Raw genomic sequence first — 26,341 nt, forward strand, 5'->3', positions numbered from 1 at the left:
ATGGACTGTTAGTCAGATGTCTCCAGACCAGCTGTATCAGCTCAGCAGGCTTAGATAATTTTTTAGTAGTATCACTTGCTTGTTCCTTTATTGAGTACTTCACCATCTTCATCTTCATCTCTGTCTCAGGATGTTTAACTTTGGGATTGATGAATCCAGCTGGTTTCTGCATTACTCAACAGTAAGAGCAGTGTGACTCCTTCTCCATTCACCACTGAGGCAGTTGTTCAAGTTGTTTTATCCCATTCCAGGTAGAGCATCCTGCTACAGGTGGAACATCACATTTTCGGCACCATGGGCAGGATGCCGTGGTTGAAGGGGTGCATGCAGGATTCCATCACTCTACCTATCAATTCTGGGCAGGGAGGGCTGGGAAGTGATCCACTGGCTGTTAAAAGCCAGGAGGGATCCGAGCAGCTGCAAGCCAAGACTGTCTGGGAAAGGTCAGTGCTTGACTGCTCCCTGATTTTGTAAAAATTGAGAGAATATAATGCCTGTCTGACTTCCCCAGGCATGGAACGGGCTGATGGAAATTGGTATAGCCCTGAGGCTGTGGTTAAATGGATAAATGTGATGTTAAGTGAACAAAAGGTATGAAAGGAAAAAGGTAAAGCAGATTTATGTGCAATTTTTGGAGCAGCTTTAACAGTTGCCCAAAAGGAGAGGTATGCCACCAAACAGGTAGAGGGAGAAATGATTGGATCTCTGCAGGATTTAGTGGAAGGATTGCAGGATCAAATAAAAGAGGAGACCAGTCAGAGATAAATTTCTGTGATATACTGCTTGGATAACTTCATCCTCTGCTGTGCTTCAGAAACCTTTCTGCAGATTTAAGGCTAAATGATTTTGTGAAATGTGTTCAATGTATTCAGAGTGTTCAATATAATCAATGTATTCAATGTGTCAATCAAAAGATCAGTGCATGCCAGATCATGTAGTTCCTGAGTAGTTCATAATGAAAATTATTTGCTCCAGTGCTGGATTGTAGGGTCATCTTATATAGAAACCACAAGTTGCTTCTTGCTGAAATCTCAATCCCCTAGTGATGTCACAGTCCCCAGAGCATCCTTGCAGGAGGAAGGGGCTCCAAGTCCAACCTGAAGGTGACATAACATGTACTAAAGTGTCCCCATCAGACTGCAGTTACTTCTGCTAGGAATGTGCATGAACAAAGTGGATCAGGCTGCAAATAGGTCCTACAAACTGTGTCACTTCCAGACATACCAGTTTGAGCCTGAACTTCTGTGGTAGTTTGGTCTAGGCCTTCCTTGGTGATCAGTTTGTAGCCAAGGAAGTGCCCAGATTTACCCAGTATTCCCTATGATTTTTCCATAAACCGCGCAGAAACACCAGATAAGGTGGTACGGTTTGGAGACTTGGCAGGGAGCCAGCTTCAAACCTTATCAACTTCTCAGCTCAGCAGCTGTTGTTCACCATCCTACAGTGTCTCATCTCTTATCCTCTGCACTGAAACAGTGGGTGGGGTTGAGGTGTAAAGTCAGGCAGCAACATGCAGGGGTGTCCAGGTGTGCTGGGTGTCCCAGCTCTGATCCCAGCCACCAGAGATCCAGGCCTGGCTCAGCTCCATAAACAGATGCACCCTGGGCCCTTGAGGTGCCCTGAGGTGTGTGAGAGCCCCGGTGGGGCTGATCTGCTGCAGAATCCTGGGGAACACCAAACCCATCTGGGCCACCAGCCAGAGGCCAGGCAGGTTCCCCAAGGGCATCTGCAGTGGCTCTGGACACCTGAGCACAGGGAACCAGATCCCAGCACAGACCCTGGGCAGTGCCCGGTAGCACCAGGGACTTGTGCTCCTGTTGTCTCCACTGCCACAGTGAGAGCAGCAGTAGCACTCACTTGTGCCAGCTGGATAGCTTAGAGAGGTAAGAGAATATTTTGCTGTTTAGGAGGACAAAGTAGGAATATCACTCTGACACCCTTCTGCTGGACAGCTCTTTTGCCCCAGGTCCCTGCCCCCATGGGTTTTTTCTCCTGGGATCAAATGCCAACACTGCCCACTCCTGGTGCTGGTTCAGGCTGAGGTAAATCTCTGCTGTACCTCATGGGGCTCCGTCTGACTCGCTCCCCAACCGCTTCACTCCTGCTGAGTCTTGAAACTCATCCTTGTGGGGCTCATCCAATGCCACACAGCCCTTGCTTTCCAGCCTCTGGAACCACTGGCTGTTTGACCATCGCCAGGAATCCCACCCTATCACCTCCCTGGGGGTCTCCCCAGGATCAAGACTCCTGTCAGTGCCCAGAAATGCCCTCCCATCCGCTGTAAACATGTGAAATACATGGGAAGCCCAATAGAGAAAGGAATCAGCTTGGAGGTGCTAAAGGCACGAATCCCCTTTCTGCAGTGCTGCAATCACAAGAGGTTTTTCCATTTCCCTGCAGTTGCTCAGCTACCTCCAGCTTGCCCTGTCTTGAGAATGAGGTTGGACTGCTGCCTGTAGCCTCTGATAGAAAGAAAAGTGAGGTGGGAATCAGGAGAAGATTGACATGGAGAAGCCAGATCTGGATTTTGGTCCAATTTCCCTAGAAAAGTGCTGCTAGTTCTGTTTCTTTTCGCACATGACATGGAAAGCTTATCAATAGTCCTTTATCTGTGTATCTCTGAGCTCCCAGCTGGGAGAAGACTGGAGGATCCAATAGGATTTTTTACAGGTTGAAGAAATGGAGGTTTGTCTTAGAGACGAGACCCCATGGGAGCTGGATCCATGAGCAGCAGAGCTCATTCAACATCACTCACAGCACTTCTCCATCCAGGATGTGCACAGCTCTGGACAACACTTAGTGCCTACACTGACATGAAAGACAAAGCAGTGCCTGTTATTAGGTTGTTATTATTAAATTGTATAAAAAAGCAGTGAAATGGAAAACCGGGAGCTCCTAGACCCCAGGGGTATGATGAGAGGTTCATGGCTTCTTTTTACCACCAACCTCCAAGGTAGGATAACCTTAGTTCTTCTAATAGATGACTGAGGTCGACATGATGCTGAATGACCAGTGTCTGTATGAGGCAGGTTTATTTTAAAACAACTTGTTTTAAAAGGATGTGGAAAGGATGTTTGTAGCCATTTTAGTTCTTTACTATAAACATAGAGAACTGTGAAGAAGAAAAAATCTAAGGAGAAGACAGAAGGAAAGAGAAAGAAAGGACAAGAGCAGATAGTGGAGAGGAAGGAGATCACCACCCATGGATCTGGCAAAGAGATCTGCAATTTCAGTGTCTGTAGCCTTGATCCTTTGGGAGTGGGGGTCAGAACCACAAAGAGTTGGGTGGGTTCTATTCATTCTGGCTCCCATGAGAATGCCCAACTGCCTCCCCTGGAGTGGGGTTTTTACACAGTATGGTGCTACACTGTGGAAATGAGTCAGGGGATGCTCCGGGGGTCTTTGGTGGTTTATGGGCCTTTTTAATAACATGAGCACAGTTTGGCCTTGCTTCTTGCAACTTGCTTCTTGGCCCTGCTTTGTCAGGCCAGTTGGGCCTCATCAGAAAGGAGGAAATATGATAGAAACGATACAAAGGATTGCCCCAGCTCTGCCAGATCTGCTTCTTATCAGCCTTGTGCTGTATCTCCCTCAAAACCACTTTAAGATGCCAGTTCCAGGTTATCAGGGACAAAATAAACCACAGGACTCAACGACTTCCTTCAAACACACTTTGGTCTATCACACTTCTTCTGGTCATTTCTACTTGTGACAACCAACTTGTTGTCCAGTATTCCTGGACGTTTGGAAGTGGATGAAAATGAGTCCTGTTTAGTAGTGAATGAATGATTATAGACTCATAGAAGACTAATTTGAGTCTTGGAAGGGCCCTTAAAGATTATCTGGATCCAATCTGCTACCATAGGCAGGGATACCTTGCACTGGACCAGATTGCTCCAAGTCCCATCTAACCTGGCCTTGAACATTTCCAGGGATGAGGCAGCCACAGCTTCTCTGGGTAACCTGTACCACTGTCTCACCACCCTCACAGCCAAGAGTTTTGTCCTAGTTAGGACAGCTGAGACCAGTTCATCACTGGATGGGTATACACCCAAAACTGTGTATTCTGTAGCCTTCCATGCCATTTCCCAGAAACTGTTTTTAATAGACTATTTACACCCTCTGCCCAGAGCAGCCTGACTCCTCAGGCTACAAAGTAGGTGTTAAGAGGCCTGCGATACAGAAGGGTGCCTCCCTGTTCCTCACACCCTTTGTGAAACTCTCCGCCCTGAGGAAAGTAGTGGGCATTCCTGCCTGAACTGGAGAATATGTAATCTTGGAGTCTTGGAACTTTTTTTACCACTCGTGGGATCCAGAGGAAGACTGCAGATCACCACTCTCAACCAGACTGCAGACCACCACCCTCAACTGGACTGCAACCACCACCCTTGGCCGGACTGCAATCACCACTTTTGACAGACTGCAACAGCACTCTCACCAACAGTTTTTCCCCCTCTCCCTTTCCTTCAGACTCAGGGGGCCCAAAGAACACCACTCTGTTCATGCCCCCGGGTGCTGGGTTATACATTTGGGTTTTGTGGGTTAAAACCAATTGTTTGTCTGTATAATCGTACTTATTGTATTATTTTATTAAATTGCTGTTCTGACTTATAATCTCTCTTTTGGGTTGAGTTCATTTTCCCCTGCTGGTTTACCTTTAAACCAGCACAAGTTTCTTCCTCATATCCAAACTAAATCTACACTCCTTCAGCTCAAAGCCATTGCACCTTGTCCTATCAACTCCAGGCCCTTGTGTAAAGTCTCTCTCCAGCTGTCTTGCACACCCTTAAAGAACTGCAAGGGACTCTAATGTGGCCCCAAGACCTTCTCTTTCCCAGGCTGGTGGCAGGAATAAGGGCTCTTACAGAGACTTGGCAATCCAGAAAGGGAAAATATGCAGCCTGGCCATATTAATTATCTCCTGAGAGGCTGCAGAAGAGCTGACTGTGGACATCTGGAGGTGCTCCGAGACAGGTTGGTCAAAGGCCACCAGAGATGTTCTGCTAGGAACAGAAACCTGTGTGGATGCTGCAGCAGCAGTGGCTGTGGCCCGTGGGGAATGAGGAAATGGAGAGGGATGTCAGCAGACCCAGTTAACTGCTCCTGACCTGTTGCTTCAAGTCAGCTACCTTTGGAGAAACCCAGAAGAAATTGCAAATAGCAACTGTCACCCAATTTCTGCGAAAGGATGAACAAATCTCCCCTGAGGAACAACAGAAAACTTCTCTTTTCTGTGGAATTCCCTGTTTATCAGATTTATAACTGGGCATATATTGCAGTGGGACTCCTGAGGGATCAGCCAACTGTTTCTCCAGGGAGAAGAGGCAAGGAGCGGTTCAGCTGCCTGTTCTGAGACTCTGCTTCAAGGTAAGTTCTTGTTCCTTTCTCAACATTGACTCCAATATTTCAAGTATTTCCTTAGCTTTGGAATAAAGAGATCAGACAAAGCGTAGGCTGGAGTTGCTGAGCTCCAACATCTGCCTTCCAAGGAGAAATGAGAGGTTATGCATGCACTGAATTGTGCAGCTCTTTAACTTTTCGTATTAAGGAGGGCACAGAAGGATGGATTTGGGAGTGAAATTCAAGCCAAGTCACCTGGAAAATTCACACCATAATGTTGACTAAGAATCAGGAGGGGTGAGGTGTGGTGCCGAGCTTATGGAGTACCAAAATTCCACCCATGACCTTGCAAAAAACCTCTGGACAAACACAGGTACTGGCTGCACTCCTGGGCAAACTTAATCTGAAACCCTGTGTGGGAGATGTTACAACTCTTCCTTCCAGGAGATCATATATAAACAGTCAATCTCAGACTGCAGCAGAGACATTTCAAAGTCCTCTGCCACTCTGGGGCTGTGAGCAGAGTCCTGAGCCCATATTTCCCACGGTAAGTTGGTTTCTATCTATCTGATATTGAGTAAGTGGGATATATTTTAAGTTCATGGAGGGGTTGGTGCTAAAGGACCTTTCAGGAACTTCTCTGCTTGATTTGGGGCAGAGATGGTCCTGCTCTGCAGAGTACTGTAAAAAGCCACAGCTTGTGGCTCATATTCTGAGTTTCCTTGTCACTGGTCCCCACGTTCCTGATCCAGGGCTGGTAAAGAGAAAAAGGACCAGATGCCGTGGGTGAGAGCAAGGGTGTGTGTAGCTCTATGTCCTGAACTGATTGGATATGAAGAGATAAAGGTCAGAGCAAAGGGTCAGAAGAGATGTGCAAGGTGCCTTGTCAAGTCTTCTGCAGTCCTCATCCCAGACCCTTTTTGCAGTGTCAGGTGGGCTGTGGCAGCTTTCTGTCCCATGAATCCTTCCAGCTGCCTCTCCTACCTGCCTTCTTTAAAATACTAGTTATTTTAAAATCACTCTGTTGATTTTAAAACAGCATTTTAAACACTGAAAGCATTTTAAGCATCTAGCACTGAAAATGGAAATATCACTGCTATCCTTAAGCCGCTGGTGCATTGGAAAGAAGACAAAGTTCCCTGCTTGGCTGCCACCATCAGAGGGACTTTTCAGTGTTTTCTCCAAGAGCAGTGATCTCACTGAGTGCTGAAAATCATGTCATTACTGAGGCAGACAAAAGAAGACTTGTTTCTGTTGAAGAAATAGAAATTCCTGCAGAAGTGCCCTTCACCGTACAGGAATTTGTCCAACTCCGGGAGTTTGGACAAAGTCACCGTGTCCCACTGCTGTGCCTCAGACCCTCAGAGTCAGATAACTTTGCTGTGAGAGCTGATTGGACATGAGGTGGGTTTGGATCCCTCCTGGGATAAGATGGATTCTCCCACTGGTGCCTCCTGTAGTCACCTTAACCCTCTTTTAGATTTCACCCTGTTTGCCCTGGCACTTTTCCATATCCAGGAGGTCAGACAGTACCCTCTTCTTGGTTTCTCCTAGTCCCCTTGTCAGCCAGCTGTGTCCCACCAGCACAAAAATGACTGCAGGCCATGGTCAGCTCTCTCCAAGCTGAGTGTCCCTCTGCATTTGCCTTCCAGGGAAGCAAGAGCCCTTCACCTGAAATCCTCCCACGATGCTGTGGCTGCTGCTGCTGCAGGTCTGGGTGAGCTGCCTCTGGCTGGGACATGGCGAGGTGGTGGATTCCTTTGCAAGTTGTCCTGAGTTCTTCTACGGTGACACCCCCCCAGATAAAGCCCTGAAGCCTCAGAACCCAGCCTGGATCTGCCAGACCTTAAAAAACCAGCGTTTCTTTGCTACTTTGTACGACAAAGACAGGCGTATTCCCGTGTATTCTGCTTATAAATACGAGCCTGGAAAGGTCGTCAAAAACCACACATGGACAGTTGAGCCCCAGGTGAGTGTCCTCTCTTACAGCATTTCACTCTGCAGTCACTAAAAGATGAACTGCAGTATTTAACCAAACATCTCTATTTCCTCCCACCCCCATACACACACATCTGCAAATGGACTCCCTGGGTGGGATTCATCTCATCTCACTTCAAACACCTGCTCCACATGATTCCTCTGATGCATTTCAAACAGTAGCAGGAGTTCTATCCCAAAGGTGTCCAGTTTTCTGCATTGACCTGACAGTAACATCAAGGCAAATTCCATTCCATTCCAAAGTCAAATGACTTCCCTGTCTGTGCCCTGCTATGGTGGGAGACCCAGTGATGGGGAAAAGGCATCCAACAGCAGCTAAATTTGGGGGACCAAGAGTCCTGTTGGATTCTGATCTCCACTTTGCCCTGAGCTGTTTTGCATCCCTGACAGAGCTTAATTTCTCACAGTTAAGACTCCATTTGTCTTTGTAAGTGACCTGAGAGAAGTGAGGAGAAACTCAGAATTGGGTGGGATGACCCAGGGAAAAAGCCTTGGGACAGGCACTGAGTGGTGAGAGGGTTTGGTGAACCCTGGGGAATGTATTGAGTGATATTTCAGGCAGTGAAAAGTGAGGAGCATCAGTGTCAGTCCAGTCAGAAGGGGGTGATCTCCAGCCATGGCCAGTTGCCCCTGAGCACTGTTGCCTCAGGTTTGGTTCAGAAGGATCCACCAGACACTCAGATCTCCACAAACAACAGAGCTCTCCCAAATGTCCTTCAGACTTCCAGTAAAAAAGACCAAGGGAATTATGGAACAGAAAGAGAGGAAGTTCAGGTCATTGCTAAGGACAGAGCAGCAGGATGGAATTGAGGTGTTCATGAGTGACAGAAGAAAGCCATCTGCCCTGTTCCAGAGGGAGAAGAAATATGTCTTCCCAAAGATGAACAGAAAGGTGTTGGAGTACTAAAAAAAAAAAATCATATTCACTTTTACTCACTGGAACTCAAACAACTAATATGGCATTGCACCACTGCAGTTTCCACATTTCGGGCTGAGAAAAATGCTTCTCTCATTTTATAGTATCACAGAATCATAGACAGGTTTGTGTTGGAAAGAACATCAAAGATCATCTCAATTCAACCCCCCTGCCATGGGAAGGGCCACCTCCCACTAGACCTGGTTGCTCAGAGCCCCATCCAACCTGGTCCTTTTACTCCTGGACCACGGAGCCAGGCCTCCTGCAAACTCTTTGATTTTGGTAACTTTCTCCAGAGGTCCTTTTTCAGTACTTGGGTTCCTCAGGACTCTTTCGGGATTATGAGCTGTCAAGAGGTTGATCATTTTTAACTTCTTTGCAGTGAGGCTGCCGAAGATGCTCCCTGGCCCAGATCAGCTCTGAGACATGTTATTAGGACTGCAGTAGCAGATCCCATTTCCAATGAAATCTTTTTCATTAATGAACAAAAAAACTTTCATCCTTGCAGTGACCTGTAGCCCCCCTGGGAAACCTCACCTCTAGGACTGGTTTCTCAACACATCTCCCTGTGTCTGGGGTTACAGAAGGCAAACCCTGGTGTTCCAGGAGTGTGGTACACCTGTAGCAGCCACAGATGGAATCAGAGAATGACAGACTGGGGGTGGGAGGATGTGGGGTAGAAGTGGGTTTGGAGACAGGTTGAAAGGGAACCAGCTGTGTCAGGGAAGGTTTCTCACCAAAGACCTTTCTCCTTTCAAAGCCAGAGTGGAAAATACTCAGTATCTCATGTATCCAGCCACACTCCCAGCACAGGCTGCAGGCTGGATCACAAAGGTCACAAGTCAAAAGGAGAGCAGTCACATTCTGAGCTTCTTTTGTCTTAAAAGCTGTTGTGTTCATCCAGGAGGGGCATCTATAGGATTTCTCTCAGATTCATATATTTACATAGACTGAGAAGAGAAAAACTGTGTTCTTGACACCTGGAGATTTCTGCTCCAGGCAAACCTGCTCCATTACTCCCATCCCCAACACTAACACCTTTTCCTCTTCCTTACCTGTCAAGCTGATACGTTCAAATTTGCCCAAAGAGATGCAAACAGTGCAGACCCTTGAACGTCAATACAACATCAGCAAAGCTGAAATCATGCAAAGCCAGGCTGTCAACACAGACTATGAGAAGAGTGGTTGGGATCGTGGCCATTTGAACCCCAATGGCCACCACGACACCCCGGACAGCAGGAATGTGACCTACACCCTCACCAACATAGTGCCCATGAATGCAACACTCAACCGAGGCTCCTGGAAAAACTACGAGCAGCAAACGATGCGCCAGAAAACCAAGAAATGTCAAACTGACAAAATCTTCGTCATTGTGGGGGCTGTGCCTGGGAACTCCTCCATCGCCAATGGGAGGGTTAATGTACCCAGCTACATCTGGTCCGGTGCCTGCTGCAAGACCACGAACAACACCGTGAGTGCTTGGGCAGCTGTGGCCGAGAACAACCAGGACCAGGTCTGGGACCTCACTCTGGGGGACCTGGAGAACAGTTTGGCCCAGCTGTATGGAGCGCAAAATGTTTCTCTCTTCCACAGCGACTGTCCCCGTAAATAAGCCTCACATCCCGGGTGTAAAAGGCTCATGAGCTGTTCCCACAGATCACAGTATCACAGAATGCTTTGAGTTGGAAGGGACCTCAAGGATCATCCAGTTCCAAACCCCCCTGTAATATAGAAGGGACACTTTCCACTAAACCAGGTTTCTCAGAGCCATGTCCAACCTGACCTTGAACACTTCCAGAGATGGGGCAGACACAGCTTCTCTGGGCAGCCTGTATCAGTGTCTCACCACCTCACAGGGAAGAATTTCTTCCTGATAAACTACCCTCTGTCACTTTAAATACCCCTTCTCTTGTCACTCCATGCCCTTGTTCAAAGTCCCTCTCCAACTCTTCTGGAGACCCTTCAGGTACTGGAATGGGATCTAAATTCTCATAAGAACCTTCTCCAGCTGAACACCCCCAGCTCTCTCAGCCTGTCTCCACAGCAGAGGTGATCCAGCTCTCAGAGAACCTTCATGACCTCCTCTGGACTCCACCCCAACAGGTTTGTGTCCTTCTCTTGTTTTGAGTCCAGGGCTGGAGGCAGCACTGCAGGTAGGGTCTCACAAGTGCAGAGGAGAGGGGGACAAATGTCCTGTGCAGTGTCCATCCTGCTCCCTTCTCTGGTGGGTTTCCAGCTCTGTCCCTCAGGGTAACTCCTCCTCCTGCTCTGATAAAAGGAGAAAGAGGTGGGTAGAGCCTCCAGCTGGTTTGCTTTGCTGTCCATGCTGGCAGAGAGCTCTTAGGGGTGAGTCCTTGCCCTGGCAGTCTGGAGGGAACAGATGGAGAAGAGCCCATGGACAAGGAAATGAGAGCTTCTCACTGAGACCAGAAGGGCTTTGCCTTGTTTCCCTTTTGCTCCATGCCCAGAGACGGGTCTTAGTTCCTTCCTCTCCTCATTAGCTGTCCCTCAGAGTGTGCTGCTGACTTGTTCCTCCCCTCCTTAGGAAGGCTGTGGGACGCGGGTGGCTCAGGTTGCCCACGGGTGTTGTGGAGTCTCCATTGCTGGAGAGGCTCAAGCCCCAAGTGGACATGATCCTGGACAACCTGCTCTAGCTGAGCCTGCTTGACCAGGGCTCTGGACTAGGAGATCTTGAGAGGTCCCTCCAAACCTCAACAATGCAGTGATTCTGTGATCCTGGGAACCAGATTTTGTTTGCTTGCTTTTGAAACGTGCACCTTGTAGAAGCAGGAGCTGAGGTCTGAGATAGGCAGGCTCAGGCATCACATATACAAGAAGCTTTGACCAGTCAGAGATAAATTTCTGTCTGTGATACACTGCTTGGATAACTTCATTCTCTGCTATGCTTCTGAACCTTTTCTGCAGATTTATGGCTAAATGATTTTGTGACGTGTATTAATTGTATTCAATATAATCAATGTATTCAATGTGTCAATCAAAGATTGCCAGATCATGTAGTTCCTGAGTAGTTCACAATAAAAATCATTTGCTTCAGTGCTGGATTGCAGGGTCATCTTACATATAAGCTACAAATTGCTTCTTGCTGAAATCTCAATTTCCTAGTGATGTCACAGTCCCCAGAGCATCGTTGCAGGAGGAAGGGGCTCCAAGTCCAACCTGAAAGTGACATAACAGGTACTAAAATGTCTCTCTCAGACTGCAGTTACTTGTCCTAGGAATGTGCATGAACAAAGTGGATCAGGCTGCAAACAGCTCCTACAAGCTGTGTCACTTCCAGAGGTTCCAGCTTGAGCCTGAACTTCTCAGCTCAGCAGCTGTTGTTCACCATCCTGCAGTGTCTCATCTCTCACCCTGGACCAACCTCTTTGGGGACTGCACTGAAACAGTGGGTGGGGTTGAGGTGTAAAGTCAGGTAGCAACATGCAGGTGTCTCCAGGTGTGCTGGGTGTCCCAGCTCTGATCCCAACCACCAGAGATCCAGGCCTGGCTCAGCTCCATAAACAGATGCACCCTGGGCCCTTGAAGTGCCCTGAGGTGTGGGAGAGCCCTGGTGGGGCTGATCTGCTGCAGAATCCTGGGGAACACCAAACCCATCTGGGCCATCAGCCAGAGGCCAGGTAGGTTCCCCAATGGCATCGGCAGTGGCTCTGGACACCTGAGCACAGGGAACCAGATCCCAGCACAGACCCTGGCAGTGCCTGGTAGCACCAGGGACTTGTGCTCCTGTTGTCTCCACTGCCACAGTGAGAGCAGCAGTAGCACTCACTTGTGCCAGTTGGATAGCTTAGAGAGGTAAGAGAATATTTTGCTGTTTAGAAGGACAAAGTAGGAATATCACTCTGACACCCTTCTGCTGGACAGCTCCTTGCCCCAGGTGCCTGCCCCCATGGTTTTTTTCTCCTGGGATCAAATGCCAACACTGCCCACTCCTGGTGCTGGTTCAGGCTGAGGTAAATCTCTGCTGTACCTCATGAGGCTCCATCTGACTCGCTCCCCAACCGCTTCACTCCTGCTGAGTCTTGAAACTCATCCTTGTGGGGCTCATCCAATGCCACACAGCCCTTGCTTTCCAGCCTCTGGAACCACTGGCTGTTTGGCCATCCCCAGGAATTCCATCCCTATCACCTCCCAGGGGGTCTCCCCAGGATCAAGACTCCTGTCAGTGCCCAGAAATGCCCTCCCATCCACTGTAAACATGTGAAATACATGGGAAGCCCAATAGAGAAAGGAATCAGCTTGGAGGTGCTGAAGGTACAAATCCCGTTTTTGCAGTATTGCAATCACAAGAGATTTTTCCATTTCCCTGCAGTTGCTCAGCTACCTCCAGCCTGTCCTGCCTTGAGAATGAGGTTGGACTGCTGCCTGTAGCCTCTGATAGAAAGAAAAGTGAGGTGGGAATCAGGAGAAGATTGACATGGGGAAGGCAGATGTGGATTTTGGTCCAATTTCCCTAGAAAAGTGCTGCTAATTCTGTTTCTTTTTACACATGACATGGAAAGCTTATCAATAGTCCTTCATCTGTATATCTCTGAGTTCCCAGCTGGGAGAAGACTGGAGGATCCAATAGGATCCTTTACAGGCTGAAGAAATGGAGGTTTGTCTTACAGAAGAGACCCCATGGGAGCTGGATCCATGAGCAGCAGAGCTCATTCAACATCACTCACAGCACTTCTCCATCCAGGATGTGCACAGCTCTGGACAACACTTAGTGCCTACACTGACATGAAAGGCAAAGCAGTGCCTGTTATTAGGTTGTTATTATTAAATTGTATAAAAAAGCAGTGAAATGGAAAACCGGGAGCTCCTAGACCCCAGGGGTATGATGAGAGGTTCATGGCTTCTTTTTACCACCAACCTCCAAGGTAGGATAACCTTAGTTCTTTTAATAGAGGACTGAGGTCGACATGATGCTGAATGACCAGTGTCTGTATGAGGCAGGTTTATTCTAAAACAACTTGGTTGCAGTGGAAAGGATGTTTGTAGCCATTTTGGTTGTTTTCTGTAAAAGTATAGAAATGTCAAGAAGAAAAAATCTAAGGAGAAGACAGAAGGAAAGAGAAGGAAAGGACAAGAGCAGATAGTGGAGAGGAAGGAGATCACCACCCATGGATCTGGCAACGAGATCTGCAATTTCAGTGTCTGTAGCCTTGATCCTTTGAGGGTGGGGGCCAGAGACACAGAGAGTTGGGTGGGTTCTATTCATTCTGGGTCCTGTGGAAATGCCCCACTGCCTTCCCTGGGTGGGGTTTTACACAGTGTGATGCTACACTGTGGAAATGAGTCAGGGGATGCTCCGGGGGTCTTTGGTGGTTTATGGACCTTTTTAATAACATGAGCACAGTTTGGCCTTGCTTCTTGCAACTGCTGCTTTGTCAGGCCAGTTGGGCCTCATCAGAAAGGAGGAAATATGATAGAAACGATACAAAGGATTGCCCCAGCTCTGCCAGATCTGCTTCTTATCAGCCTTGTGCCGTATCTCCCTCAAAACCACTTTAAGATGCCAGTTCCAGGTTATCAGGGACAAAATAAACCACAGGACTCAACGACTTCCTTCAAACACACTTTGATCTATCACACTTCTTCTGATCATTTCTGGTGGTGACAACCAACTTGTTGTCCAGTATTCCTGGACGTTTGGGAGTGGATGAAAATGAGTCCAGTTTAGTAGTGGATAAATGACTATAGACTCACAGAAGACTCATTCTGAGTCTTGGAAGGACCCTTAAAGATTTTCTGGATCCAATCTGTTTCCATGGGCAGGGACACCTTCCACTAGACCAGGTTACTCCAAGTCCCATCTAACTTGACCTTGAACATTTCCAGGGATGAGGCAGCCACAGCTTCTCTGGGCAACCTGTGCCACTGTCTCACCACCCTCACAGCCAAGAGTTTCGTCCTCATATCCAAACTAAATCTACACTCCTTCAGCTCAAAGCCATTGCACCTTGTCCTATCAACTCCAGGCCCTTGTGCAAAGTCTCTCTCCAGCTGTCTTGCACACCCTTAAAGAACTGCAAGGGACTCTAATGTGGCCCCAAGACCTTCTCTTTCCCAGGCTGGTGGCAGGAATAAGGGCTCTTACAGAGACTTGGCAATCCAGAAAGGGAAAATATGCAGCCTGGCCATCTTAATTATCTCCTGAGAGGCTGCAGAAGAGCTGACTGTGGACATCTGGGGGTGCTCCGAGACAGGTTGGTCAAAGGCCACCAGAGATGTTCTGCCAGGAACAGAAACCTGTGTGGGTGCTGCAGCAGCAGTGGCTGTGGCCCGTGGGGAATGAGGAAATGGAGAGGGATGTCAGCAGACCCAGTTAACTGCTCCTGACCTGTTGCTTCAAGTCAGCTACCTTTGGAGAAACCCAGAAGAAATTGCAAATAGCAACTGTTACCCAATTTCTGCGAAAGGATGAACAAATCTCCCCTGAGTGACAACAGAAAACTTCTCTTTTCTGTGGAATTCCCTGTTTATCAGATTTACAACTGGGCATATATTGCAGTGGGACTCCTGAGGGATCAGCCAACTGTTTCTCCAGGGAGAAGAGGCAAGGAGCGGCTCAGTTGCCTGTTCTGAGACTCTACTTCAAGGTAAGCTCTTGCTCCTTTCTCAGCATTGACTCCAATATTTCAAGTGTTTCCTTAGCTTTGGAATAAAGAGATCAGACAAAGCATAGGCTGGAGTTGCTGAGCTCCAACATTGGCCTTCCAAGGAGAAATGAGAGGTTATACATGCACTGAATTGTGCAGCTCTTTAAGTTTTTGTATTAAGGAGGGCAAGGATAGAAGGATGGATTTGGGAGAGAAATTCAAACCAAGTCACCTGGAAAATTCACACCATAATGTTGACTAAGAATCAGGAGGGGTGAGGTGTGGTGCCGAGCTTATGGAGTACCAAAATTCCACCCATGACCTTGCAAAAAACCTCTGGACAAACACAGGTACTGGCTGCACTCCTGGGCAAACTTAGCCTGAAACCCTGTGTGGGAGATGTTATAACTCTTCCTTCCAGGAGATCATATATAAACAGTCAATCTCAGACTGCAGCAGAGACATTTCAAAGTCCTCTGCCACTCTGGGGCTGTGAGCAGAGTCCTGAGCCCATATTTCCCACGGTAAGTTGGTTTCTATCTATCTGATATTGAGTAAGTGGGATATATTTTAAGTTCATGGAGGGGTTGGTGCAAAAGGACCTTTCAGGAACTTCTCTGCTTGATTTGGGGCAGAGATGGTCCTGCTCTGCAGAGCACTGAAAAAGCCACAGCTTGTGGCTCATATTCTGAGTTTCCTTGTCACTGGTCCCCACATTCCTGATCCAGGGCTGGTAAAGAGAAAAAGGACCAGATGCCGTGGGTGAGAGCAAGGGTGTGTGTAGCTCTATATCCTGAACTGATTGGATATGAAGAGATAAAAGTCAGGGCAAAGAGTCAGAAGAGAGCAAATGTGCAAGGTGCCTTGTCAAGTCTTCTGCAGTCCTCAGCCCAGACCCTTTTACAGTGTAAGGTGGACTGTAGCAGCTTTCTGTCCCATGAATCCTTCCAGCTGCCTCTCCTGCCTGCCTTCTTTAAAATGCTAGTCATTTTAAAATCACTCTGTTGATTTTAAAATAGTCTTTAAGTATTGTTATAGCACTGAAAATGGAAATATCACTGCTATCCTTAAGCCGCTGGTGCATCAGAAACTTTGCTGTGAGAGCTGATTGCACATGAGGTGGGTTTGGATCCCTCCTCAGGTAAGATGAATTCTCCCACTGCTGCCTCCTGCAGTCACCTTAACCCTCTTTTAGATTTCACTCTGTTTGCCCTGGCACTTTTCCATATCCAGGAGGTCAGACAGTACCCTCTTCGGAGTCTCTCATAGTCCTCTAGACAGCTGTGTCCCACCAGCACAAAAATGACTGCAGGCCATGGTCAGCTCTCTCTAAGCTGAGTGTCCCTCTGCATTTGCCTTCCAGGGGAGCAAGAGCCCTTCACCTGAAATCCTCCCACGATGCTGTGGCTGCTGCTGCTGCAGGTCTGGGCGAGCTGCCTCTGGCTGGGCCACAGCGAGCTGGTGCCGTTGTTTGTAAATTGTCTTCAGTTCTTCTACGGTAACACCCCCCCAGATGCAGCAATGAAGCCACAGAACCCAGCCTGGATCTGCCAGACCTTAAACAACCAGCGTTTCTTTGCCACCTTGTACGACAGACAGAAGCGTATTCCCATGTACTCTGCTTATAAATACGAGCCTGGAAAGGTCCTCACAAACCACACATGGACAGTTGAGCCCCAGGTGAGTGTCCTCTCTTACAGCATTTCACTCTGCAGTCACTAAAAGATGAACTGCAGCATTTAACCAAACATCTCTATTTCCTCCCACCCCCATACACACACATCTGCAAATGGACTCCCTGGGTGGGATTCATCTCATCTCACTTCAAACACCTGCACCACATAATTCCTCTGATGCACTTCAAACAGCAGCAGGAGCAGGAGTCCTATCCCAAAGGTGTCCAGTTTTCTGCATTGACCTGAGAGCAACATAAGTCAAATTCCATTCCATTCCAAAGTCAAATGACCTCCCTCTCTGTGCCCTGCTATGGTGGGAGACCCAGTGATGGGGAAAAGGCATCCAACAGCAGCTAAATTTGGGGGACCAAGAGTCCTGCTGGATTCCGATCTCCACTTTGCCCTGAGCTGTTTTGCATCCCTGACAGAGCTTAATTTCTCACAGTTAGGACTCAATTTGTCTTTGTAAGTGACCTGAGAGAAGTGAGGAGAAACTCAGAATTGGGTGGGATGACACAGGGAAAAAGCCTTGGCACAGGCATTGAGTGGTGAGAAGGTTTGGTGAACAGTGAGGAATTTATTGAGTGATATTTCAGGCAGTGAAAAGCGAGGAGCATCAGTGTCAGTCCAGTCAGAAGGGGGTGATCTCCAGCCATGGCCAGTTGCCCCTGAGCACTGTTGCCTCAGGTTTGGTTCAGAAGGATCTACCAGACACTCAGATCTCCACAAACAACAGAGCTCTCCCAAATGTCCTTCAGACCTCCAGTGAAAAAGACCAAAGGAATTATGGAACAGAAAGAGAGGAAGTTCAGGTCATTGCTAAGGACAGAGCAGCAGGATGGAATTGAGGTGTTCATGAGTGACAGAAGAAAGCCATCTGCCCTGTTCCAGAGGGAGAATAAATGTTTTTCCAAAGATGAACAGAAAGGTGTTGGAATTCTGAAAAAAAAACCATTTTCACTCTGTACTCATTGGAACTCAAGCAACTAATATGGCATTGCACCACTGCAGTCTCCGCATTTAGAGCTGGGATAAAGCTTCTCTCATTTTGCAGAATCATAGAAACACTGAAGGGTTTGTGTTGGAAAGAACATCAAAGATCATCTCAATTCCACACCCCCTGCCATGGGAAGGGCCACCTCCTACTAGACCTGGTTACTGAGAGCCCCATCCAACCTGGCCCTTTTTCTCCTGGACTATGGAGCCAGGCCTCCTGAAAACTCTTTGATTTGGTAACTTTCTCCAGAGGTCCTTTTTCAGTACTTGGGTTCCTCAGGACTCTTTTGAGATTATGAGCTCTTGAAGAAGTTGATCATTTTTAACTTCTTTGCAGTGAGACTGCTGAAGATGCTTCCTGGCTCAGATCAGCTCTGAGACATGTTATTAGGACTGCAGTAGCAGATCCCATTTCCAATGAAATCTTTTTCATTAATGAACAAAAAAACTTTCATCCTTGCAGTGACCTGTAGCCCCCTGGGAACTTCACCTCTAAGACTGGTTTCTCTACACATCTCCCTATGTCTGGGTTAGAGGAGGCAAACCCTGGTGTTCCAGGAGTGTGGTACACCTGTAGCAGCCACAGATGGAATCAGAGAAAGACAGAATGGGGTGGAAGGATCTAGGGTAGAAGTGGGTTTGGAGACAGGTTGAAAGGGAACCAGCTGTGTCAGGGAAGGTTTCTCACCAAAGACCTTTCTCCTTTCAAAGCCAGAGTGGAAAAATGCTCAGTATCTCATGTATCCAGCCACACTCCCCAGCACAGGCTGCAGGCTGGATCACAAAGGTCACAAGTCAAAAGGAGAGCAGTCACATTCTGAGCTTCTTTTGTCTTAAAAGCTGTTGTGTCCATCCAGGAGGGGCATCTATAGGATTTCTCTCGAATTCATATATTTACATAGACTGAGAAGAGAAAAAATGAGATTTTGACACTCAGAGACTTCTGCTGTAGGCAAACCTGCTCCATTACTCCTATCCCCAATACTAACATCTTTTCTTCTTCCTTATCTGTCAAGCTGATAGATGACCATTGCCCCAAGACATGTACACAGTGCAGGCCCTTGAACGTGCATACAACATCACCAGAGCGCAAATCATGCAAAGCCAGGCTGTCAACGCAGACTATGATCACAGCGGCTGGGACCGTGGCCATTTGAACCCTAATGGCCACCACAACACCATGGAGAGCAGGAATGCGACCTTCACCCTCACCAACATAGTGCCCATGAACGAAAAACTCAACCGAGGCGCCTGGAAAAAGTACGAGCAGCAAACGATGCGCCAGAAAACCAAGAAATGTCAAACTGACAAAATCTTCGTCATTGTGGGTGCTGTGCCTGGGAACTCCTCCATTGCTGGTGGGAGGGTTAATGTACCCAGCCACATCTGGTCTGGTGCCTGCTGCAAGACCAAGAACAACACTGTGAGTGCTTGGGCAGCCATTGCCCGAACAGCAAGCAGAACAGGATCTGGAAAACCTCTCTGGGCACCTGGAGAAGAGGTTGGCCCAGCTGTATGGAATGCAAAATGTTTCTCTCTTCCATGACGACTGTCCCCGTAACACAAGCCTCACATCCTGAGCGTAAACGGCTTGGTGGCTTTTCCCACAGATCACAGAATCACAGAATGCTTTGAGTTGGAATGGACCTCAAAGATCATCCAATTCCAAACCCCCCTGCAATATAGCAGGGACACCTTCCACTAGGCCAGGTTGCTCAGAGCCACCTCCAACCTGGCCTTGAACACTTCCAGGGATGGGGCAGACACAGCTTCTCTGGGCAACCTGTGCCAGGGCCTCACCACCCTCACAGGGAAGAATTTCTCCCTGATATGTAGTCTGCCAGTTTAAAGCTATTCCACCTTCTCCTGTCATTCCATGCCCTTGTCCCTCTCCAATTGTCCTGGAGACCCTTTAGGTACTAGAATGGGATCTAAATTCTCCTCAGAGCCTTCTCCAGCTGAACACCCCCAGCTCTCTCAGCCTACCTCCACAGCAGAGGTGATCCAGCTCTCAGAGAACCTTCATGACCTCCTCTGGACTCCACCCCAACAGGTTGGTGTCCTTCTCTTGTTTTGAGCCCAGGGCTGGAGGCAGCACTGCAGGTGGGGTCTCAGGAGAGCAGAGGAGAGGGGGACAAATGTCCTGTGCAGTGTCCATCCTGCTCCCTTCTCTGGTGGGTTTCCAGCTCTGTCCCTCAGGGTAACTCCTCCTCCTGCTCTGATAAAAGGAGAAGGAGGTGGGCAGAGCCTCCATCTGGTTTGCTTTGCTGCCCATGCTGGCAGAGAGCTCTTAGGGATGAGTCCTTGCCCTGGCAGTCTGGAGGGAACAGCTGGAGAAGAGCCCATGGACAAGGAAATGAGAGCTTCTCACTGAGACCAGAAGGGCTTTGCCTTGTTTCCCTTTTGCTCCATGCCCAGAGACGGGTCTTAGTTCCTTCCTCTCCTCATTAGCTGTCCCTCACAGTGTGCTGCTGACTTGTTCCTCCCCTCCTTAGGAAGGCTGTGGGACGCGGGTGGCTCAGGTTGCCCACGGGTGTTGTGGAGTCTCCATTGCTGGAGAGGCTCAAGCCCCAAGTGGACATGATCCTGGACAACCTGCTCTAGCTGAGCCTGCTTGACCAGGGCTCTGGACTAGGAGATCTTCAGAGGTCCCTCCAAACCTCAACAATGCAGTGATTCTGTGATCCTGGGAACCAGATTTTGTTTGCTTGCTTTTGAAATCCGTACCTTGTGGAAGCAGGAGCTGAGGTCTGAGATAGGCAGGCTCAGGCATCAGACCTACAGGAAGCTTTGACCAGTCAGAAATATCTGCTTGGATAACTTCATTCCCTGCTGTGCTTCTGAACCTTTTCTGCAGATCTATGGCTAAAGGATTTCATAAAACGTATTCAGAGTATCCAATATAATCAATGTATTCAATCTATTCAATGTGTCAATCAAAAGATCTGTGTGTGCCAGCTCATATAGTTCCTGAGTAGTTCACAATAAAAATCATTGCTCCAGTGCTGGATTGCAGGGTCATCTTACATATAAACCACAAGTTGCTTCTTGCTGAAATTTCCACCACGGGTGATGTCACAGTCCCCAGAGCATCCTTGCAGGAGGAGGGGTGTCCAAATTCAATCTAAAGATGCCATCACACTTACTAAAGTTTCCCCATCAGACTGCAGTTGCTTCTGCTGGGAATGTGCATGAACAAAGTGGATCAGGCTGCAAACGGCTCCTACAAGCTGTGTCATTCCGAGAAGTACCAGCTTGAGCCTGAACTTCTCAGCTCAGCAGCTGTTGTTCACCATCCTACAGTGTCTCATCTCTCACCCCTGGACCAATGTCCTTGGGGGCTGTAAAATATCAGAAGATAAGGGGCTAATGTGTATGTCTCAAACCCAGTAGCTGCATGGCTGTGGAGTCAGCCAAGGACTGCTGCTAATGACACAGCACGAGAAGAAGAAGATGTGGCTGGAGAGAGGCCATATGGACATAGGGCAGCACATATATCCTTGTTGTAGTTCCTGGAGATAAGCACAACACAGTACAGCCCAAGTGTAGGAATGAGGCCCAGAAGTGAGCATAGACAGCAGGGGGAGAACAAGACCACCCAAGACCCCCAAAGCCCACCAACCCCTTTCCAGAAAGTTCGAATGGAACAGACTGCACACAAAACTAATTTGCTGAAGTGGATTGACCCTGGCTGGATGCCTGGTACCCACTAAAACCACTTTCGCATTCCCCTCTCCAACCGGACAGAGGAGAGAAATATAACAAAGGGTTCATGAGCTGAGATAAGTATTGGGACAGATCACTCACCGATCAGCGTCACAGGCAAAGCAGACTCCAAGTGGGAATATTCATTAAATTTATCCCAAGCAGAATCAGAACTGGAGAATGAGAAGTAAAAGAAATCCTACAAACACCTTCCCTCCACCCCTCCCTCCTGCTCCAGTTCTACCCTCCCCCCCAGTGGCACAGAGAGATGGGGAAGGGGGCTTATGGTCAACTCATCACAGGTTGTTGCTGCTGCTGCTCAGGGAGAGGAGTTTTACTGAGAAAAACAAAAAAGCCTCGCAATAGAACACAATAATAGAGAGGAAATGGTTGACCCACAAAGAGGGGAATCCACCAGCGACCGAACAGGAACTGCTCCCTGTTGATAACACCTGACTGGATTCCCCACGTGGCCCGGGAGAGCAAAGAAGCCAAGTGGCAAACCCTCCCCAACCAGCTTAACAATGGAGAAACAGGGACAACGCAAAACCTGGGAAATTATTTCATCCAAAAGGAGTTTTGCTGCTGAGAGGCTGGTTCCAGGTCCTGGCATTAGTGGTTGTGATTGTTTTTTAGATTTGGGGCGGTTCCAGCAGTGGCTGGGACTTGTGGAGCAGCTCCAACCTGCATGATGGGCAGCAGTGGCCTCCCTCTCCTGGGAGCCAGGGAAAGGACTTCGCTTCTGCCCGTGGTTTTTTGAAGGCACCAGTCCACCCCTTCTTCAACAAGGCAAGAAGAAAAACCATTCTGCTTCCAGTGCCTTTGAGTTCTCTGCCAAACAAAATCTTCCTCCCCACAATGATAACGTGGGTTGTGTGGATAATGGGTTGTGTGGATAATGGGTTGTGTGGAATAAACATTTCTGCAAAACTCCCACCCCTACTGTACCTAGGATATTATCTGCTCCTTATTCTAGACCATCCACATCATGCCCAAATGTCATACCTTTCAGCTGTATACATATACATCTGTATACATATGACTAGACACAAGCACAGGTGTTACTTCAGGTGTCACTGACCCTCCCCCAAGATGTGTGTTGCGTTCCTTTAGTCCATGACTGGAGCAACCGGATCAGTCCATACTCATTGTCCGTGGTATTTCCTGGTTACAGTGGCAGTTTCATTCAGCAATCAGTATTATTTATGCAATCCATCCTTACAGATGATTCTCACCCAAAATCAAATCCCCCTGAGGTACACATCGTGTTTCCCCCACTTTCCCCAAGTGCACTCAGGTCCTTGAGCAAAAACAATCCCACAGGTGGGTTTGCCTTTGCCTGAGGCAGGACTAATCCAAACTGTCTTTCCTAATGCATTTCTCATAAGCACCACGGGGACTTTGTCTCCAGTAAATAAGGGTTCTGATTGGGCAGGGCCAGCTCGATTGGTAGAACCTCAGGTGTTGCAGTGTTGTTCTGTAGCCCAACTCCTCGGTCCATGTACATGATGTACTTTCTCAGGCAACATCTCTTCCTGGGCAGTGATGTCTTCTACAGTTCAGCAGCCCAGATGAGTTTCCCCCTGTGCTGCCAATCGGTTTTTGCCATCAGTTCAACCACCTCGAGAGACCATTTGCTACCATCCCTCCACGAGTCAGTGCAGGGATTGAATGTTGTCCATTTCTCTCATTCAGCGATATCTAAAGGCAGCTGGAGGGCTTCCAGCTCTGCAACCTGCCTTGGTGGTGTCTCTGGGTCTGCTTTCCTTCCCCTCCCCCTGAAGGTGCTGTACCCCAAGGAGCAGTGTCCAGTAGGTAGTAGCCAGGGCCCAGCACTTTGCATAATTTTGCATCTCTCTGGAATGGCCACAGTAGTTTTCTTTCAAATATTTTACTACTTGATCAGGGTCCTGCACCTGGGCAGGGGTGAACTTGAAAACCACGGGATCAGAATACTCCTTCAAAGCTGGCCCATTTTCCTCCCACATTCCCTGCCACTCAGGGTTATTCCTCCCTAGGGCAGGTCTCTGGAAAACTTGCCAAGAAATCTTGGTCTTGTCTCTAAACATGATGTCAACTGTACAGAGGAGACATAGTAGAATTAGCAATAAGAATATGCTGTCCTTAACATCCAGAGGGAATTCATTGTTCTCAAAAACTGTCATAGCAGACCTGAAGGAAGAGAAGGGGGTGACAGGCTGGGAAAAATTGTCCTCTCCTGTTCTCCCCACAGACTGGGGGAGATGGTTAATAAATCCCTAGAGGTACCAGTCAAGACAAGGGCAGGAGAACAACACTGAATACACATCCCCAATGACCCCCACTACCTTTGATGTTATAATGCATGGACTGTCATCACAGGGGACCTGAGTAAAGCAATCCTGACTCCACTACCTGCTGTGGAAAAAAAGCATTGTGAGGAACACATAGTTGCAGGGAAAGGTTGGATCCCAAGGAGAAGAGTCAGCCCAGAGGGACGCATAAACTTTTGACTTGCTCAGTTGCATCCATGAGCTGGCCCTTGGTCTAGCAGGACGTCTGACTCAGGGCGAGTCACCTGCACAAGGAGCTTTGACTGCACTGCTCAGGAACCAGAATTTGAATCTAGCCCACGACTAGTTTAGTCTGAGCTCATCTTCATGCCAGATGATCTTTGGTGCCAGCAGCTATTTGGGGATTGAGTAACACTTGGAGCACAACTCTAACCCCAGCCAACCCTGCCAAGAAGTAGGAGAAATAATCTCTGATCCTCACCGCCTATTGTCTTTTACAAGCACATCAAACTCCTGGATGTGAGATCATTAAGACAGAATTGCATGAAGTGCACACTTCCCTTCTGTTCTTGCTACATTGATTATTCATCTGTTGTTCTCTCAGGAAAACATCCTCCCACACAGGGAAGGTGATGTGACTGCAGCAGGTTAGGACATTCCCTTGAAATTCCTGCTGGATTGACAGGTCATGGTCATGACAATGAATGGGGAGAGGATGTTTGCATCAGAGGCCTGCCCATGAGGAAGGGAATTGGCAAAGGATGGCTTTTGTATTTGATGGTATGCTTTCTCTGAGTAATGGAATACAGACATCTTGGGTGTAGGGATGTCAACACAGAGTGGACTCACCTCATGTAATCTGAGAGGTGTCAAGCAGAGTTTGTCCCTCTGGGAATCCTTATGGTCATCAGAGAGAATGAGCACTTCTGTAGTGTAATTGCCTTCATCTACCTGGTGGCAGCTGTGCCCTGGATGTGTGTATTCCTCTTGTCTTGATTGCACAGGGAGTGCTGAGAACCAGCTCTTAACAGGGCAAATCCTGCTTAGCCAAAACCAGAGCTACTGGGACTTCAAGTCCTTTCAATGGGGGGAGGTAGGAGGGACTTCCTACAACTGTTTTCTATGTTAGTCTGTCTCCAAGAGCCAGTTTCTTGTGAATGCAGTTTAATTAGGGTGTGTTCCTGATCAGGCCAGGTTTTGAGTCCTGGCTACTTTCTTCACCCACGCATCATGATGCAGCAGTGGGCCTCAGTGTCTGGGAGTCATCTGTCTATTCCACTGGTGCTCAGCTTTATTCCAGATGTGAATTTTAAGTAACAGATTTGTTGTGTTAGGTTTATCCACTGTCTTTAACATTACATCCTTGAAATGCACTGGAAACATTACCATGTCTTGGGCACTCATAATGCAAAGGGTTTCCCACTGACCTCCCACCGTACCTACCCGCTGAAGTGGTTGGCTCATGTCCTTGTCCACTGTAAGACAAACCATCATCCTGCAGTTGGGGAGCACAGACTGTTTGCTCCTGCTCTGTCAGGCACAGATCCTGACTTAAACTTACTAAGTTTTCCAATGAACTCCTAAGATCATCTCAGTGCCATTTTAGCACTTCACACCCAGTGGTGTTATCACCATCCCAAAAGCCTTTATCTCAAATATGTTAAGGAATCACTGAGGGTGAGCATTGCCCAAGATTCAGGAATGGAGGATCTGTTTACTCAGTCTTCTGGATTTTTCGGGAGTGGCAAGAAAGTCCCAAATCCACAAAATGACAGAACACCTCCTCACAAAGATGGTGAAGGGCGTGGAGGGGAAGTTGTATGAGGATGAGGTCTCTTGGCTTGTTCAGCCTGGGGAAGAGGACGCTAAGAGAAAACCTCAACCTCATTGTGGTCTGTAGCTTCCTTGTGAGGGGTAGTGGAGGGGCAGGCACTGATCTCTTCTGTCTCGTGACCAGTGACAGGACCCGAGGGAATGACGTGTAACTGGGAAATTTAGGTTGGATATTAGAAAAGAATTCTTCACCCAGAGGGTGGTTGAGCACTGGACCAGTCTCCCCAGGGAAGTGGTGACAGCAGCAAGCCTGTTGTCAAGAGTTCAGGGAGTATTTAGACACTCTCAGGCACATGGTGGGATTGTTGGATTTTTCTGTGTAGGGATAAGAGTGTGACTCAAGGATCCTTGTGGTCACTCCCAGAGGGTCACTCCCAGCTGAGGCTGTTCTATGATTCTAAGATTAGTCTGAACAGGAACAAGGGCTCTCCTGTCAATTTCAGCATCTCCAAGGGCCTTCTCTTAAATCACAGTTTGAGTCTCTTAACAGAAGATGATGTCTGTGTATCAGCAGGATCTGCCACCTTCTACCACGCAGCATTGTCACCTGTCTCCTGCTGGAGGCAGTGAGCACTGAATGAGTAGAGTTGACCCATTCAGAGGTGAAGGGTAGATCAGTGTTGCCCATGGCAGACAGCTGACCCAAGGCACAGCCCCTGATCACAAGGGCTGCTCTTCCTCATGAGCAATGAGGCCCTTCCTCTGGAGTCTGGTCTGACATATTTCCGCTGGCAATCAACCACCTCATTTCCATATGGAGTGAGCAAACAGATAAACTCGAAATCATGTTAACGTGACTGCTAATTACTCACAGCATAATTAATGTCCAGCAGCAAAGCCTGTATATATTGAAGCGTGGCTCTTCCTGCGGTGTGGCTTTCCAAAGAAGCGGTTGGTGCATCCAAGGTGATCCATCTCTCCTTGTGGAAGAGACGAGCTGCTGGGATCTCATCTAGCAGTCTGAACCAGGATTCTAGGAGTGTGTCTTCCTCTTGCCTG

At 48.1% G+C, this 26,341-nt stretch overlaps 1 protein-coding gene and 1 long non-coding RNA gene across 2 annotated transcripts; both read left to right on the forward strand.

Moving 5' to 3' along the window:
• The first annotated feature begins 5,257 nt into the window (after window positions 1–5,257).
• LOC116786777 (endonuclease domain-containing 1 protein-like) lies at window positions 5,258–10,908 on the forward strand. Its single transcript, XM_032687742.1, has 4 exons — window positions 5,258–5,367; window positions 6,993–7,309; window positions 9,318–9,814; window positions 10,800–10,908. The coding sequence occupies exons 2-4, from the start codon at window positions 7,028–7,030 to the stop codon at window positions 10,906–10,908; spliced, it is 888 nt and encodes a 295-aa protein (XP_032543633.1). The 5' UTR covers window positions 5,258–5,367; window positions 6,993–7,027.
• Window positions 10,909–14,799: 3,891 nt separating this feature from the next.
• LOC116786717 lies at window positions 14,800–19,307 on the forward strand. The gene is made up of 3 exons (XR_004357047.1): window positions 14,800–14,859; window positions 16,223–16,539; window positions 18,548–19,307. It is a non-coding gene; the product is annotated as an uncharacterized LOC116786717 (long non-coding RNA).
• Window positions 19,308–26,341: the final 7,034 nt, after the last annotated feature.

Source organism: Chiroxiphia lanceolata, chromosome 5, assembly GCF_009829145.1.
Source record: "Chiroxiphia lanceolata isolate bChiLan1 chromosome 5, bChiLan1.pri, whole genome shotgun sequence".
In the NCBI taxonomy this organism is placed as follows: domain Eukaryota; kingdom Metazoa; phylum Chordata; class Aves; order Passeriformes; family Pipridae; genus Chiroxiphia; species Chiroxiphia lanceolata.